Source organism: Periophthalmus magnuspinnatus, chromosome 23 (assembly GCF_009829125.3).
Source record: "Periophthalmus magnuspinnatus isolate fPerMag1 chromosome 23, fPerMag1.2.pri, whole genome shotgun sequence".
NCBI lineage: Eukaryota > Metazoa > Chordata > Actinopteri > Gobiiformes > Gobiidae > Periophthalmus > Periophthalmus magnuspinnatus.
In genome coordinates this window covers 2,414,346-2,433,436 of record NC_047148.1, presented here as the reverse complement: position 1 = coordinate 2,433,436, position 19,091 = coordinate 2,414,346, and the positions used below count along the sequence as shown (strand labels likewise).

The 19,091-nt window shown below is 39.8% G+C and overlaps 1 protein-coding gene across 1 annotated transcript in view; it reads right to left on the bottom strand.

Annotated features, from left to right (window-relative positions):
* LOC117391866 (adiponectin receptor protein 2-like) overlaps window positions 1-19,091 on the bottom strand; it is a 60,210-nt gene that overhangs the window by 10,237 nt on the left and 30,882 nt on the right. The window contains exon 4 of the mRNA XM_033989794.2: window positions 5,640-5,810. Coding sequence (XP_033845685.1) covers window positions 5,640-5,810 — 171 coding nt within the window. The remainder of the gene's footprint in view (window positions 1-5,639; window positions 5,811-19,091) is intronic.

The following is a 19,091-nucleotide window of genomic DNA, read 5'->3' as shown; positions in this document are numbered from 1 at the left end:
CATTGATGCCTCTCAATAGATACAGAAGGGATTTACAGCCAGCACTGCACAAAAAAAAAAGAAAAAGAAATAGTCATTCAGTGAAGTTGATATACACTGGCAGGTTATTGACCCTGTATGAGCTTAGTGGTTGGACTGACACAGATATAACAAATATGTAACCAACAGGACAAATAAGTGTCATGATAGACCACCTGACAACTGGCAGATTGTTACATATGGCTATATTTCACAGATGGGGGCCTCATTACTTGAGCAAATGAGGAAACAAATCATGAACTTTACCAGAATGATGTGGTTGGATGCCTTGCCATTAGTGGTGATGGCAACGTGATCCGCGCCCAGCATTCTTGATTGCTCTTTACATGAGATCTTAATTAGGAGAAGGATGGAAACTTGATTGCTCTTTACATGAGATCTTAATTAGGAGAAGGATGGAAACTCCTTTCCAACCTGAAACAAATGTCCTTAGAAATCTTCAAAATCATGAAATCTCTATTACAAAACACTGACTAACTTAAGTCAATAGTTCTCTCCCAACAGATCCAGAATCTCTGAAAACCCCCTGGTGACTGGTAATGCTAATCTAACCTAAACTAAATGAAACAGATTAGAATGTATCTGGTCTGAAGCCTATACTGTGAACCGTGAGGATGCCTCTTCTATGATCAAGGTAATGATTAATCATTGTATTCCTACTCATGGCTTCCCAGCTCTGATTAGGTCTGATAATGGTATACATTTCAACAACCATGCTCTACAAAAGTTAGAAAAAATACTAGGCCTACATCATAAATTTGATTCTGTGTATCATCCTCAAAGTCAAGGACGGGTTGAACGCATGAAGCGCAATCTAAAAGACAAATTGGCTAAGATCTGTTCTGCTTCAGGGCTTAATTGGCTCCAAGCCTTACCTCTCGCCCTCCTGGCAGTGAGATAGAATATTAACAAAGTTACTTGTTTCCAGAGGACGTTTCCAGAGAGGCTCCTGCATCTCCACTCTCTGAAGTATATTTGAAGATTCTGTCACGAAAGTGGTCTGAACCATGCTTGACTGGTCCATACAGAGTGACTGCTCGTACTAAAAGAGCTATTCAGTTGGAAGGGAAAGGACATAAGTGGTTTCATCTAACACAGACCAAATCTGTGGATTTCTAAATTTGTTGTGTTTGTTTGTGTTTTCTTCTTATATATTTCCATAGGTGTATTTTGTTTGCTCCAGTGATGTACGAGGGTTTCAAGCTCCAGGTGTCTCCCCCCCGTACACGGTTTGGTAATAGGTCCTGATTTAAATTTAAGTACACCCACACGCATACATGGTTATTTTAGATTGTGTGGGGCTCCCCCAGAGCCAAAGGGGGAAATATGGAATTTTAGCAATATTCATTGTGGGTGTGTTGGTCCCTTTCACCATCTTTCTTTGGGAAGCTGTTCAGAAACATGCACAAACCAAGCCGGAGAGGATTCTCCTAAAACATGACTCACGGCCAACCTCAAAATGTGATATGGCAAAATGACTATACTACTGCACCAGGGGTGCTCAGACTTTTTCAGTATGTGAACTACTTTTAAAATGATCGTGTCTGAAAGATCTACCACCTAATACAAAAATGTTAAACATATTTATTTGTAAATGTATTATGAATTCTTACATGCACAGTGCATTTTCATGTACCTTGCACATCATGAGATAATACTGCACAACACAACTGAACTTCCTACATGTTCATAATTACTTGAATGAATCAGTGAGGGATGCATAGTTTGGGCAGTAGCTTCTGACAGCCAACCAGGAGTAAAATTGCATTTTTCGTTTGAAAGCGATAACAGAGCTAATCATGTTGATTACATGATTAGCTTGTTTTTTATGGCTTTTTTATAGCCATAAAAAACATGTTAAACAAAGTATCAGAATTTTCTGCATTTTTTCACACAACTACTTCTATTTTACACATCCATCCGTATTTTTCTTTTACGCATCGAATAAATGACTGGGAAAATCCCCGCAGCGCCCGCGCTCTCATTCGTCACTTTCAAGGGACAACAGAGGCAGATTACCACAATGATGGTAAAATATTTAGATAGCCCCATGTCTCCGCTTTGAGACGCCGTTTGAATTTACATGAGAGCACGACTGGGCGCGGAGTTACGCTGCTGGAAAGTCCGCAAACGCACTCTAACGGCGACGATAGGATCCGACGCTATAGGGTCTCACGCTTGTTTTATGCGTGTGCAGCACCCATGATGTGACCTAGAGTCAGGTGTAATCTGACTGGTTGTCCTGTATATTAGTCATGTGACTGGATGGATGACGGGACGTGATCTACCCAAAATGCCTTCGACGTAATGAACACCCCTGCAGTACACCAAGGGGTCATGCAGTACGTACCAATATGATTTATGTTCCATTGTTCACTGCAAGACGCCAAATGTCCCGTAAAAAATTAGCTGTCCCCTGGTGTTAACTATACAAAATTTGACAGAACCTTTCGAGAAAGATTTTTGTGGCGTCCCAGATACCCTACACATGTATATTATGGTCGATGGGAGAGCTGATGGGGGAATCAAAGTAAAATTTGTCAGTGATTCGATCAGTGAGGAGAACTCTGAGGTGGTGGCAAAACCAGCGACAATAATGGGAAATGGCTACGTGGTATGGAGATAAAAACATGTGGTTATGGAAAATATGGCTAAACTGACCAATTTTACAGATTGTATTGTGTACTCATAGGCCAGGCCAACATTGAAGACTCACTACGCGCCAATGCATCTAGATGATCGTCATGGGTATGACTGTATGTTAAACCTATTTGATAATAACACCACTAAGGAGAAAGAAACATGTATTGACTTGTCCAAATTATACCCTCCAGTACGAGCCAATTATATCTGTTTCAGTTCTACTAACGGTGATCATGGATCTTTGCAGTGGGGAGAGCTTCCACAAGACTGGCGTGGACACGTGGTGCAGCTGCCAAATCTGGTGCTCTACAACAGGATGCGGGGAGATCTTTATTGGCTGTGTGGGGATATGCAGTTGAGGTATAAGTTGAAAGCAAAATTTACGGGCACGTGTACTGTGTGGCTAATTAGGTAATTATGCCCATTACCCTCTGGGGACATCTTAACAGACCCCCAGAGAGCTAAACGGTCGATAATACCAGGACTCTTGGACCAAAATAACCTCACTTGTATTGACGCTATTGGCATCCCTAGAGGGGTCCCTGAAGAGTATAAGCTGGTGGATCAAATAGCGTTCGGTTTTGAAAATATACCCCTAATTTTTGCAACTTTCCCAACCACACTCAACAAAAATGTCGACCGCATTAATTACATTTATTATAATTTGTTAAGGCTTAGTAACCTAACTAGAGACGCAGAAGAAGATTTGGCCGAGCAGTTTCACCCAACATCCTTGGTAGCCTTTCAAAATAGAAGACCCCTAGACATGCTTCTACCTGAGAAAGGTGGGGTCTGTCACATTTTTAATGACCAGTGTTGTACTTTTATTTCTAATAACACAGCTCCTGATGGGTCGGTGACCAAAGCTCTGTGCATGTTGTCAGAGGAAATGCACGCTGCAGCTGGAGTAGACAACCCAGTAAATAAGTGGCTAAACAATGTGTTAGGTAAATGGAAAGGTCTGGTGGTCTCGTTGATCAACTCATTTGTTGCTGTACTGGGTGTATTTGCCCTGGTGGGATGTTGTTGTGTCCCTTGTATTCATGCGCTGTGTCTTAAGGTCATTAACAATACAGTTCGCCCTGATCCGAGGATACAGTGTCCCTTGCTGAGTATGGTGGATGACGGAGGGGACAAAACAATGTTTCATATCAAAACAATGAATTCATATATGTTTGAATACTGTTATACATTGATTTGAACACTGTTTTTATACTAATTCATATATTTGTTTGAATACTGTTTGATGAAGTCACACATTGATTTGAACACTGTTTTAATGTTGTTAGGGATAATGGTCTGACCCCAGAACTCTGTATTAGATTGTATTTTTCAGGATAGAACAACAGTACGTATCTTTTTGGCATCACTCGAGGAAAAACTAAAACACAACCACAACCTCAACCAAGGCATTAATAGGTATATTACAACACATTCTGAATGCATTGTTAAAATATTGTCTGAATACTGTTATCACAATTATATTTAATGTTATTAGTCCCGAGCCCATACAGGGCGTAGGGCCTATTGCTTCCGCAACAACGAGTGCATGGGTGTTGCAGACTGTCTTCACGAAGTTGTGCGCGAAGCGACCCTGTTTGCACCCTGCCCTGACTCCTGTATCCTAGCAACCCATGCCGTAGGCATGGGATATGCATATTTGTTCTTGCATGTCAACCCTTTGACTCAATGTTGATGCAGGCAGCGCGAAGCGCTCATGTCCCCAAACACACTCCTGGCATCGAGCTCTATCCAAGCACCCATGCCGTAGTCATGTGCCATATTTAATACTGCTAAAATGAATGGAAGTCAAAGGGAGGTCAATGGCGGACCCCGACGTCATTCGCCATTGTCCCCACGGTGACGTGGGGAAAGTTGAGAGCTTTCAAAAAATGTATAATATGTCATTGTAATGTCATCGGATATATTGTTTTTGCTAAAATTATTATTAATAATAACTTCTTTCTTCTGCTCTTTGAGCAGGAATTTGACCCCCTAAACATATTCAAAAACTCACCAAATTTTGCTCAAAATTCAGGTTGCATTCAGGTTGTGTTGCATCATTGAGCATAAAAAAATGGCGCGACAGCGCTCCCTGCAAAAGTCAAAATTTGCTCCCATTTGCGCATACAAAGTCCGATTTGGCTCAAATTCGAATCAGTTGTAAAACTTTCATGCCTAATTCTACTGTTTGTGAAAGAAATACATTTGGCGCCACAGCTTCCCCTAAGGAATAACAAATACATTTGTATGGAAGACTGAAAATTTTGTTTTACCATGTTACCAAATTTGACACAAAATTCCATTGGTTAATCCCAATGAATAAAGTCAAACAGACCCATGTTGTTTTTTGAACCGTGTTGCCATGGCGATGTGCCAAAGTGCCAATGTTGTCCTAATGGGAATGCTCCAAAATTTTCCCATTCATCTAAAAAATATTAGTTTCATGGAATAATATGAAATTTGGCACAATAACTCTTCATGTCATCCTGATCAAATAAGTCAATGGGAACCATGGTGATGCGCGAAACAGCCCATGTTATCCTAATGGGAACATTTTTTAATTTTCATACATTTCAAAGTCTTATAACGACTACCGATTACCTTCAATGAAGAATGTGAAATTTGTCACAGTAACTCTTCAGGTCGTCCCATTCAAAAAAAGTCCGGGGGCCAAGTGTTGCCATGGCGATAACTGGAAAAATCCATGTTTTTGCATTTTGTGCATCAGTCCTTCCACTGTGTGTAGACTTTGTTTCATGACAAGTACCACCCAAAGCTGCAATAACACGGAAAAACTGGCACATCAGCACCTCCTGTAGGGAGTGCCGGGTCGGCCGAGTGTGAAGCAAAGCCCGCGAGGGTCGTTCGATGCCGCTTGCGGCTTTAATATTATATTTATTATTTTGTCAGTATCACCCACCCATTATTCTGTACATTTGCATCTTAGTCTATACCTTGTGTACAAATTCCTCCATCTTCTCCATGGCGTGGTGGGCCTGCAGCAGCGGAGTCATCGACATAAAGCCTTCATCACCACTAGCCCTCTCCTCTTCCTCAGGCTCCCTCTCTCCTCCTCTGTCATCCAACTCTCCCTCCCTCTTCTGCTGCTCACTGTCCAGTAAACTCTGAAACAAAACAAGATGCATACATGTGGTTTATACATACAGCAATACAACCTATACATTTTATCAAAATGTCATGTTTAGTTGCAGTACAAATATGGCGTATAATTAGCCTAAGCCTAATTCACACAAGGATTAGAGATAGAAAGAACAAGTACATTTAGTTTTTTTAGGAGTTATGATTGATGAACAGCTGGCGTGGAAATCCCACATAGAGCAAGTAAGATCAAAAGTATCACAAACCATTGCTGTATTACACAAGGTGAAAGAGTCTCTCAACAAAGATGCATTGTTCTTATTGTATAACACATTGATTGTTCCATACCTGACATATTGCATTTAAGTGTGGGGAAGTGCTTGTAAAACCTACATTGAACCAGTTTTTCTTTTACAGAAGCGTGCTATTAGAATTATCAATGGAAGTGGTTATAGAGCACATACAAATCCAATTTTTATTCAGTTAGAAATTTTGAAATTTAACGAATTGGTGGAATATAGCATTCTCAAAACCATGTACAAAGCTAATCAAAAAGTATTACCAGAGAAGCTGCAAAATAGATTTCTGAAGAGAGAAAGTAGATATCAATTAAGAGGAACTGATTTATTTTCAAAACCAAAGTTTAGAACAAAACCAAAGGAAAGATGTATTTCAAGCAGGAGAGTCAGTCTTTGGAACAGTTTTGAAAGTAATATTAAATCCAAGTCCATTTATATGTTTAAGAAAAGCTTGAAATTATCATTATTAAGAAAGTATATAACTGCTATGTGACAGGATGATTTTGTGTTTTTTTTTTGTAAAGTAGCTGTACATCTATGTTTGATTTTGTATAATGTAACAGTGCAATACACTGGAAGTGAATAAGAGTCAGAGTTGATAAGTGGCAGATATTATAAGCTTTTTCGTCTTTCTGTGCCCTTTCATTCATCTATTCTTGTACAAAAGCTGTAATACTGTATACATATATGCTGCATTGATTTGTTTTGTTTTAATGAATGAAATAAATATTGAATTGAAATTAAGCATGAATAGGTTGTATGTATGTGTAGAAGTTTATGGGTAAGATTGGGTCGGCAGCATTATTCAATCAAAATGTCAAAAAATAAATCAATACTACACTTATTTGTACATATTTTCTAACCTGAAGCCTTCACCTGTCACCATCTTTCATACCTTATATATATATATATATATATATATATATACACTCTCAGTGTACAATAGTAACATTTATCTGATTTGTTCACTAATCAAAAAAAATGATTGACTAGGCGACTACAGGCTGCCAGCCATATTACAGTGTTCTCTTGCTATATCGCGGTTCACTTTTCACGGTGTCGCTGTTTTGCAGATTTTTTCCAAAATTCCATTGGGTCATCCCAATCAATAAAGTCAGGAATTTGACCCCAAAGGCAGGAGCGAAGCGCACATGTCCCCAAACACACTCCTGGCATTGAGTCCTTCGTGTGCCCCGTCGCCCCATGCAAAAGTCAAAATACATTGCGTCAATGGGAGACGTCCCGACGTCAACTTTTCCGTAGAACCACGAAATTCGGTACACACATTCGGTGATGCCAAGCAAAAAATATTATTATGGCCACACCCCCTGACAAACCGGAAGTCGGCCATCTTGGATTGAAAATTCCGAAATGCCAAGTCAGCGTTTTCGCTCACGTCACATTTTCATCAACTCCTCTGAAGGGGCTTCATCTAGACAAGTGGGGCATCAAAAGTTATCCAATTTATAATGATGCCTATCGTGGTTTGTGTGCGGCGAAATTCCATCTGGATTTTGGCAATTTTCAAAAGTAAAAATTTGCTCCTGTTTCCGTATACAAAGTCCAATTTGGCTCAAGTTCAGTTGTAAAACTTTCCTGCCTAATTCTACTGTTTGCGAAAGAAAGAAATTTGGCACGACAGCGCCCCCTACAGAATATCAAATAATTTTGTATGGAAGGCTGAAAATTTTGTTTTCTCAAATGTTACCAAATTTGACACAAAATTCCATTGGGTCATCCCAATCAATAAAGTCAATCAGACCCTTGTCGTTTTTTTTAAATTGTGTTGCCATGGCAATGCGCCAAAGTTGTCCAAATGGGAATGCTCCAAAATTTTCCCATTCATCAGAAAAATATTAGTTTCATGGAATAATGTGAAATTTGGCACAATGACTCTTAATGTCATCCTGATCAAATAAGTCATATTTTTCACTGGGTTGCCATGGCGATGCACGAAACAGCCCATGTTATCCTAATCTAAATTTTGTAATTGTCGTACATTTCAAAGTCAATGAAGAATGTGAAATTTGGCACAGTTATTCTCCATGTCGTCCCTGTCAAAAAAGTCCAAGGGGCCAAGTTTGTATTTTGCACGGTGTTGCCTTCGCGATCCCTGGAAAAACCCGTTGTTTTGCATTATGTGCACCAGCGCTTCCAATGTCTTTTGACCTTGTTTGGTGACAGATGAAGCCCAAAGCTCCAATAAAAAAGGGACAAGTGGCGCGTCAGCGCCAACCACAGGGAGTGCCTGGTTGATCGAGTGCGAAGCACTGCCCGCGAGGGCCATTTGATTCCGTTTGCGGCTTTAATGTTGTTTCCTCATCAAAAACATACCTTGGGTTTTGTTTCGTTTCATTCAGACATTCACACAAACCCTGCATATTTATGCTTCTCTGAAACAGAAAACAGTACGTTCCATCTTGTGATGTCATGTGGTAATAGGAATTGCTCCACTATGCTTTTAAACTCCAGACAACTTCACTGGAATCTTTTGAATGATTTCAGCTCCGGAATTGACCATTTATTACCACTTTATTAAGTGTTACCGATTGTCAAACATGTCATCATTGCATTATTTCCTTTACCATGCAAATAAGATGGCACATTTTCACACTTGTTTCTTAGACTTGACACTTTGAGCCTTGTTTATGCTCTAAATTTGTCACTGCGCTGGTTTGTGTGACTCTACACTGCTGTTTAATCATGCATGAACTTCAATTCTAATCTATGTTTTATCGAGAGATATATCAATGCCAACAGCACACGTGTAAACAAGTGTCAAAATAGCAGATGCACAACGTAGTCCAGTTGTAAATGCACTACTGATGCAATCTGTGGCGAGCGTTGCGTTGTGACCCCAAGAACCAGCTACAATAAACAATAGACTAAACCAGGTCTAAACCCATATTAGTGACTAGACCTATTAACTCCTAATATTACAATAAAAAAAACTGCATCTCAGCAGTATTCATTTTAGCTGCCACCCATCTTTACCAAATACTATTTTCCAATAGAATGTTGTGATGTTATCTGAAACCCCAGCATTATGGGACAGAGATGAGAACTAGTACTACTGGATGAGAGCCACAGCGTCACATGCACTGCAGCCTTTGAGCAGTAACCTCTGTGTAATGTGAATGTTCCACTGTCCTATGTGTGTGCTGCCAGCTTTACTGTGCACTGAAACTAGGAGGTCACTCCTGAAGGCTCTGAATAACAGTGCGTTATGTGTGTCCTCTACTGAGCCGTGTGCTGTCCTCAGATTAGCCGCAATGAAAAACATGCACTGTAAAAAAACAAAAACAAAATAGAACTAAATTTAAAATGACTGAATAAGAATGAATGCTTAATCTTGTTTTGAGTATTTCAAATTGTAAAATCAGAATAATAATTTGGATCGGTTGCAACATAGTTCTGTCAGAAATGTCAAAGGAAAATTAATCCAAACCAAACAAAACCAGTTAGCTCTTCAATGTATGATCTGCCACCTACTTGTCCCCATGGAGATGTTTTTACTTTGACTGGATTGTTCCATTCACAGAATGGCATTAAAATTGTTAACTTCGTGGACACAAGCTGTTAATACCAATAGGCCATGATGTAGGTCAGATCTGTGGAGAGGTGACCTTGCTCACATTAAGGAGGCAAGGCAGTGCAAGAAGATGCCCTACTGAGGAACATTCCAGGCCAAGTAACATCTCACTGGAAACAAGCAGGTGACAAAACAGAAAAGTTATGTGTTATAAAAGTTTATTTATTTATATATATATATATATATATATATATATATATATATATATATATATATATATATATATATATATATTAATCTAAAATCAAAATATGTATTTTAGTCCAATTTCAAATTTATTTATTTTTTTCATTTAAGTCAACTTTTTTTCTTTTTTTTTTTTTTTTAAACAGTGTATTATTACCAGTAACAGTCTCATTCACAAAAGCATAAAGTGCTTGCAACAGAGAACTGAACAGAATACAAGACATAGCCTGAGTTATTAGAAGCTCTAAGGTCCTAAAGGCAGCAAATCATCGGCCCACACATGTTTCCACTTGCTCTATTAAAATACATGGGAGACAGAAATAGAGTTAAACACGAAAAGATCACCAAAGATTTACGAGCCCCATTTTTTGTATGAATGAAGGCACCCCCACTCTGCTATCCTCCCGTCACTGAGCTTACAATGAATGCACCAGGGCTGAACAATATCTTTATATTAGGGAAATATAAAGGAGTTCAATTAAGTTAAGGCCTTAGATCACAATTGTGATGGGATAATATGTAACAGTAACACTGTGTAACATGTAGGAAAAAATGAATAAATGTTGACTATATTCAAGGTATTTTTGCAATTTGTTATAATTTTTGCAGCAAAATCATTGGATACAGTATCACAGCAATGACAAAACAACAGTATGCGTTTTGAGCAAACAATACTGAAATTCTTGTATTATTTGATATTTTATTCACAATTCTGTTCTTAGTTACTTTAGAATTTAAAGTAATGTCTATTGGTCCTAATTTTGACCTGGTTTAGACTGGTATGCGCCTACTAAAACCTAGTTTGAATCCATAAATTGTAAATGTGAAGCAACAAAGTACCCATTTTAAATGACCTACACAGCTGATTTCGTAATCTTCTTGCGTTACAAGTCCAACTATTATGCAATATACTACATACTACTACATACTACTACTACTACTACTACAATTCGTGAGTGGCGAGGATTAGGATGCTATAAATATTAGGAAAGTGCATGGGGAATAAGTTGGAGTGGACGGGTGCAAACAAATTTAAAATGAACTGTTTTTTCACATTTTATCAAATTAGGTATGGTGCCTTTAAATTCATTTTGTGAATGTAGCAAAACACAAGCCTCAAAAACATCACTGGCTTACAGCCTTGTATGTGTATGCAGGCAGACGTGGCTTTCATGACTCCTCTTAACATGGCGCATAGATCAGTGTGTGTGCTTAAAGTGCTTTTGGCAGATCATTTTTGTAATTATGACTTGGTTTGGTAGGGTAGTACCAGAGGCAAATATTTATTATACATCAGTCAGGTTTGTGAAGAAAAGTAGAAAACAAAAAGTTGGAAAATGCTTCTGTGTATGTCATATCTGCTGCTTGTGTCCAACTAGGAAGTAAAATTATAACCATCACCAAAATTATAAAACTAGAAAAGACTACGAAAGATTTTAAGTACATCTTAAAATACATGCTGACTATGTTTTAGAACAGGGATGTCCAAACTATGGCCCGGGGGCCAAATGCAGCCCTCAATTTTTATTGGCCCACAGGCCTTCAGTTGAACTGGCCCAACTGATCATAATCAGTATTTATTTCTACAAATTTGAGTAATCCTACCGATACAACCTAAATAACATCACATTGTCATACAGACCTACTATTAATATTTCAAGCCTTATTTAAAGTATGTTAAATGCACCCATCTGAATTATCCACTGTATTCACCACTGGTCTGTGGCCCTCCATGTCGAATATTTTTCAAGATATGGCCCTCGGTGAAAAGAGTTTGGGCACCCCTGTTTTAGAGGAATTAATAGTCTAACTTGTCATATGCACAATAAATTCTGAAGTGGGAGGAAGAGAGAGGGGCAAAAACCTAACTTTCTGTGAATAAAATGAAGCTTTCGAGAGATTGTCAACACAGTCACATGCGGAGAGGCAGTGGGCAGGTTCCAGGAAACTGCTGTGAGCCAATGGAGGTGCAGATAAGACCAATCAGAAGAGGGGATGGGTGTTGGAGAGGGCAGGATAATCCTAGGAACACATTTTTGGACAGAGGAGCAGATCATGTGACTTGTACAATGCTTCTTAGGGGTTGAATAGCAACATGGAAAGATATTAGAAGATAAACACACGCAGATACTGCTTACACTGTAAAAAGAGAAAATGTAGTTTTTAAACTGATAGAAAAAGACAAAATTTAAAATCTGTCAACTGGACAAATCATTGTAGGAGTGAAGATGTTTCACTGCTAACCTAAGCCGCTTTTTCAGTTCTGGTCAGATTGCTGGTGGGTGTCTTATATCTATCTGAAGGGAGGGGCTAACTACACTGAAACTAAACAGCTATTTTCTCCAGTTTCAGCCTTAACGACCCTATTCAACCTGTAATGTAACCTATTGTTCTCTTTGTTCCTGTTTGTTTTGGGTCTAAGGGTGGAGTTGTAGATCAGTGAGAGATTATGTCTACGTCCCCCATTCCTGTTTAAGGAAACCATTTCTTTTCTCTGGCTAAGATCTGAACCTCACTATCTTCAAAGGAGTGATTAATGCCTTTAAGATGGACTGGGGTCCAGAGGATCTCTCGCGCCAGTGTTGGTATATTCTGTTATGGAGGTTGTTTTTTTCTTTCTCCACTGTACCACTCACTGCACTCTTAATATAATATACTTTAATTTAATGTATTGCTTACTTGGCAGACAGGTATGAAAATCGCAGCTGGCGGTTGGTAACATGTTGTCAAATAAGATCATAAGAAAATCACGGTTTTAGGTGTGCAAAAGTTCCTTGTCTGAATAAATCTATTGTAAATACTATGGCAATAGTCATCATTTTTCATAATTCTGAAATCCATGGATAGTCTACTTAATATTCTTAATTACAGTCATTTTAACCCATTTAGAGATGTCTTTTTGCAGTGTAAGACATGAGAAAAGACTTAGATGAGACGCTGTTTAAGCTATGAGTAAAGCAACTCCTTAGCTTGTCTGTTTCAATTTTTGGAGAAGTGCATTAACTGGAAGGCACTGCTATTTATAATACAGTGGTGAGGGACCTTATCAAAATAATACGGACTGCCTGCGGTGTACAGACACAAGGTACACACAATACAATACAATGCAAGGAGAAAGTCTAGACGTGAAAATATGAAAGTGCTGTGGGGGGCAGAATTTCAAACTGGCAATTGTTGAACTTTTATTGGAATTTCCCTTGTTTTTGATTGTGAATTGAAGTGCTAAGTAGTATTATGCTATATTACAAAGGTTAATATAACAAACATATGGGTACACACACAGACACACACAATCTACAGCAAAGCTACCTTCTTTATTTGCAATAGTATTATAGTATCTTAAAACTGCACTGTGCAACCTTTATGGTGGAGGGTTCGCTTGTATCCAGGGATATGATACTGCTTTGGGTGGAATGTTCCACAGTATGCCATTAAACAATCGGTCTTTCACTTATCAAATTAAGTGTTTTCATTGCTACCTTCAAAAATGTGGGTTGCCTCTCCACAGATCTAATCGGTAACTTGGCCTGCTTGTCTCCTACACAAGTTTGATGACATATTCTGGAAAATTTCAGGCAAAACATCTCCATGGAGATAAGTAAGTGGTTGACCATGAACCATAAAAGTTGCATAGTACACCTTTAGGGCTACCATGTGCCTGTTTTGATCAAAATCTCTCATTCACAGCCCATATAAACCTAGCTTGTAAAACCGCATACTTTCACCTGCGAAATATAACTAAAATTAGAAATATTTTACCTAAAAACGATGCTGAAAAACTCATCCATGCATTTGTTACTTCCAGACTTGATTACTGTAATTCTCTGCTCGCCGCCTGCCCCAAAAGTACTATAAGGAGCCTCCAGTTGGTCCAAAATGCAGCGGCCAGAGTCCTAACAGGTGGGAGGGAGAGCATTCAGTTACCAAGCTCCTGTGCTATGGAATCAACTCCCTGCTGATGTTAAACAGGCCCCCACAGTCTCTGTATTTAAGACCAGGTTTAAAACCTTCCTCTTCGGTATAGCGTATGACCAGGTTACATAGTGAGGGAGTTAGGGACATTAAAACCCGGGATAAGATAGGCTGCAGTAGGAGATAACTAGCTGGGGGAAGTATGGCAACCTGAGCACTATCCTCTGCTTTGTCCTATTTTCTCATCAGCAATGCTATTCACATGTTGTCCCCTGTCCCACTCCCCCTGTGGAGTGTATCTCTTTCAGATGCCCCGATGACAGCTGGACCCTCTCCTCCTCCCCGCCTGGCTCTCCTCCTCCTCGCCCGGCTCTCCTCCTCCTCGTCCGGCTCTCCTCCTCCTCGTCCGGCTCTCCTCCTCCTCGCCCGGCTCTCCTCCTCCTCGCCCGGCTCTCCTCCTCCTCGCCCGGCTCTCCTCCTCCTCGTCTGGTCTTCCTCCTCCTCGTCTGGTCTTCCTCCTCCTCGCCTGGCCGATTTTTCTTGTTTTGTCTGATTTTTCCTGTTGTTTTGTTTTTGTGTGTTGGCGGCACGGTGGCTGAGTGGCAACACTCATGCCTCACAGGGGGTTTGGTTGGATCCCCAGGTCGCCAGGCCTTTCTGTGTGGAGTTTTTCATGTTTCTCCCCGTGTTCTCCGGGTACTCTGGTTTCCCCCATCAACCAAAACATGAACGCCCTTCGAGACAACTGTTGTTGTGATTTTGGGCGTTACAAAAATAAATGAATTGAATTGAATTGTTTATTACTATGTAAAATTGTATTGATATTAGTGATACTTGTCCCCCCTCATCATACTACCTTTTTCTATCCTCTAGCACAACAAAGAACTGAAATTTTAGAGCAAAATGAAAAGTACTACTAACTAATTGGTCCTCTAATGCACCTTGTTTCTTAAACTGGGTGAAGCATTCAGTAAAAGTAACTTAATTGTAGCTCAAACACATTACATCTTGAGAAATGCACCATTGCTCAGGGAGAGGTTTAAGTGGTCTGAGATTTAAAAGCATCACTGTTAATTTAATGAAGAGTATCCAGTTGGAAGTCCTATGCGGTTTACTTATGTTTTCAGGAAAACAAAAATACTACAAGCTAAAGGTCTTTCTGGAGAGCCAGTTCCACCATCCATCCATTTTCTTCCGCTTATCCAGGGCCGGGTCGAGGCAGCAGTCTAAACAGGGACTCCCAGTCTTCCCTCATCCCAGACACCTCCTCCAGCTTATCTAGTGGGACCCCAAGGTATTCCCAGGCCAGCCGAGAGACATAGTCCCTCCAGCGCATCCTGGGTCTTCCCCAGGGCCTCCTCCTGGTGGGGCCAGGGGCCTCCACGTCGAGAAGAGCCACCTCAGCTGGCTCCTCTCGACGTGTAGGAGCAGCGGCTCTACTCTGAGCTCCTCCCGTGTGACTGAGCTCCTCACCCTATGCCTGAGGGTGTGCCCAGCCACCCTGCGGAGGAAATTCACTTTGGCCGCTTGTATCCGCGATCTTGCCCTTTCGGTTATTACCCAGAGCTCATGACCGTAGGTGAGGGTAGAAACGTGGATTGACCGGTAAATTGAGAGATTCAGCTCTTTCTTTACCACAGTGGACCACATCACTGCAGATGCTGCACCGATCCACCTGTCAATCTCATGCTCCATCCTTCCCTCACTCGTGAACAAGACCCCGAGATACTTGAACTTCTCCACTTGAGGCAAAGGCTCTCCACCCAACCGGAGTGGGCCATGGCCTCAGATTTAGAGGAGCAGTTTGCAGCCACTTCACACTCGGCTGCAAACCGCCCCAGTTGCTGCAGGTCCTGGCTCGATGAAGCCATCAGGACAACATCATTCGCAAACAGAGATGATATTCTGTGGTTCCTGAACCAGACCCCCTCCAGCCCCTGGCTGCGCCTAGAAATTCTGTCCATAAATATAATGAACAGAACCAGTGACAAAGGACAGCCCTGGCGGATTCCAACATGCATTGGGAACAGGTCTAACTTACTGCTGACAATGCGAACACAACTCCTGCTCCGTCATACAGTGACCAGACAGCCCTTAGCAAAGGGCGCCGGACTCCATACTTCCAGAGCACCCCCCAAATGACACCATGAGGGACATGGTCGAAAGCCTTCTCCAGGTCCACAAAACACATCTGGACTGGTTTGGCAAACTCCCATACCTGAAGAAGGTCAGAGCGACCAAAACGTTGTGTGGAATAAAACTGCATTAAGAGTGAGACAGTGTGCTGGAGTTTCTTTTATTCTTCAGCAAACTCCCATGAACCCTCCAGGACCCGATGGAGAGTATAGAGCTGGTCCAGTGTTCCACGACCGGGACGAAAACCACACTGCTTCAATTCCAGAAATAGGATAAACAACCAAGTCAAGAATTTGAAAATCCAAAATCTGGTTGGGGCGTGCTTGTTTCCACGATGATGTTATGCCTTTGCTGGAAATGTTCCACAGTTTGACTTTTAAATTATCTAGATTTTATTATATTGCAGGTGGTCTTATTGCAAAAAAAAGAAAAAAAAAGAAAAACATACTATGAACAGGGTCTCTTCTTCACAGATTTTGCATGTAACTTGGGCAGGTGCTGCTTGTCTCCATGGGGATGGTTAAGTTTAGTTTTTAGTGTGGAAAAGCAATGGGACCAACCAGGGAGACAAGCAGGTGGCGGACCCTCTACCAGAAAAGTTGCACAATACCTTTTTAAACCTGCTTGAATGCTCAACATTTAACTTTTGTATATTGTAGATTTCAAGATATTTATGTTTTGCTTTATTTTAAGTACAATATATTATATCAAATGACCATAAAAGAGTAATGTTTACTCATTTAAATCTCCCTTTTAAGTAGACAGACTTCCTATTTCAACAACAATGAAGAGTGCTTAAAAGAGGTACTTGAATTTTATGGTGACATGCTAGTTGGGATATTTTTCAAAACAATCAAAACAAGAGATGTTATTTACTTTTGTGCCTATACAGCGAGATAAAAACACTACAGGTAGCAGATTTCATTGTAACAGCACCTGGGTCAAGCGCAGAAAACTGGGAAGTTTGGGTTACATCCAACTGTCACTTAGACAACCCGTTTAAATTTCAGTCAGTAAGTAGGACGTATGCTTTACCTGTGTAACACAAACAACACTGAAACAGGTTAAAAATGCAGAGGGCACCCATGGGTGTTAGAGCAGTTTGGCTTTGGGACAGAGGGTGCTTAGGTGTCGGATTTCTGCAGGTAAAGAGATGGACAATACACCACACGCACAATTTGGTTTCAAAAGTCTCAACAATGGCAGCTTGTGTCTTTGTGTCAACATAAACCACTTGTGCTGCTGCTGTTGTGAAACTATAACTGCCCAGATTTCACAGATAAAATGCAATGTTTGTAAAGATGAGATTCAAATGGCCCTAATGGTTGTCAAAAATATCAGAAATCCAATACTTAAAACTTGTATCAATTTGGAGGGATCTTTTTCCCACAAGACGTGATTATTCTCACTATTCAGCTCCACATTCAATATATACCAGAATTGACTATTTTATAACTTTGGAAAAGATAAAGACAAAATTCAAACATGTGAGATGGGAACAATAGATGTGAGTGATCATGCACCTTTGTATCTGTTGGTCAATTAAAATTTGAGCCCCAGAGCTACTACTTGGAAATTAAATTCATATCTCCTCAAAGATAGCAACTTTAAGATAGAAATTAAGAAGTAAATGAAGGAATTTCTCGATATAAATGATAATGGAGAAGTCTCACCTCCAATACTCTGGGACACACTTAAAGCTGTCATAAGAGGTAAGATTATAGCAATAACCTCATATAAGAAAAAAATACAAAAGAAAAGAATGGAAGACCTGCAAATAGACTTAAAAACATTGGAAAAGAAACATAAACAGACTCCTCCACCAAACGTTTGGAAGGAATAAAAAAATGTTAGAACTGAAATAAATAGTTTGGACACACAGGAAACTAAAAAGAAATTAATGTTTCTGAAACAGAAATATTATGAAAGCGGATCAAAATCAATGAAAATACTGGCATGGAAATTAAAAAAGAAAATTGCAGATAACACAATAACTAAAACCAAACATCCCAAAACAAAAAAAAATTGTCACAAAATTGAGGGAAATCCACAAAGCATTTGAAGTATATTACAAAACACTATATTCTAAAGTCCGTGGAGGAAATAAAACAGATATCGATGACTTATTGAACTCATTGGATCTACCAAATTTGAATGAAGAGCAGAATGAAAAAATGACAACAATAACAGCTATAACAGAGGTGGAACTTAAGAAAGCCATCAGTCGACTCATATCTAATAAGTCACAGGGCCCAGATGACTATACAGCTGAATGGTACAAGGAATTTAAAAATGATCCCTGTAATACTCCCCACACTCAATTGGGTATTAAAAAGAGCACAAGCACCCCCGAGTTGGAAGGAGGCTATAATTACTGCCATACCTAAAGAAGGTAAAGATAAAACAGAATGTGCATCATATCGGTCGATATCAGTTCTTAATATCGACTACAGACTGTTTACCTCAGTAATGGCCAGACAAATGGAAGAATTTTTACCCATGCTGATAAACCAATGACCAAACCGGATTTATAAGAAACCGCCAGACGCATGATAACATATGCAGAACTCTACATATTCTAGATCATATACAAAAAAGTTTAACTGACGCAGTGCTTGTAAGTGTTGATGCTGAGAAAGCATTTGACTTAGTTAATTGGGAATTTCTCTATAGAGTTCTATATAAATTTGGTTTACATGAAACAATTATTGAAATGATTAAAGCCTTATATAAGAATCCCAGCGCAAGAATAAAAGTTAATGGCCATCTGTCCGATAGTATTCTATTGCAAAGAGGAAATAGACAGGGACGTGCCTGGTCTCCACTCCTATTCGCATTATATTTAGAACCTCTGGCCCAGATCATAAGACAGGACCAACACATCAACATTGTACATTGACATTTTAATTTATTTAAGACAACCTACAAACTCCCTGCCTAAACTGGTGCAAGTATGTGAACAATATGGCAAACTATCTGCATATAAAATCAATATGAATAAAACTCAGACACTTTCTCTCAACTATAACCCACCAGTGGAAATAGCCACTAAATACCCAATGATGTGGCGGGCTGAATCTTTAAAATACCTGGGTATTAGCATACCAAAAAACCAAATTAAATTATTTGAAGTCAACTATGTCCCTTTACATAAAAAAATAATTGAAGACATGAAACGATGG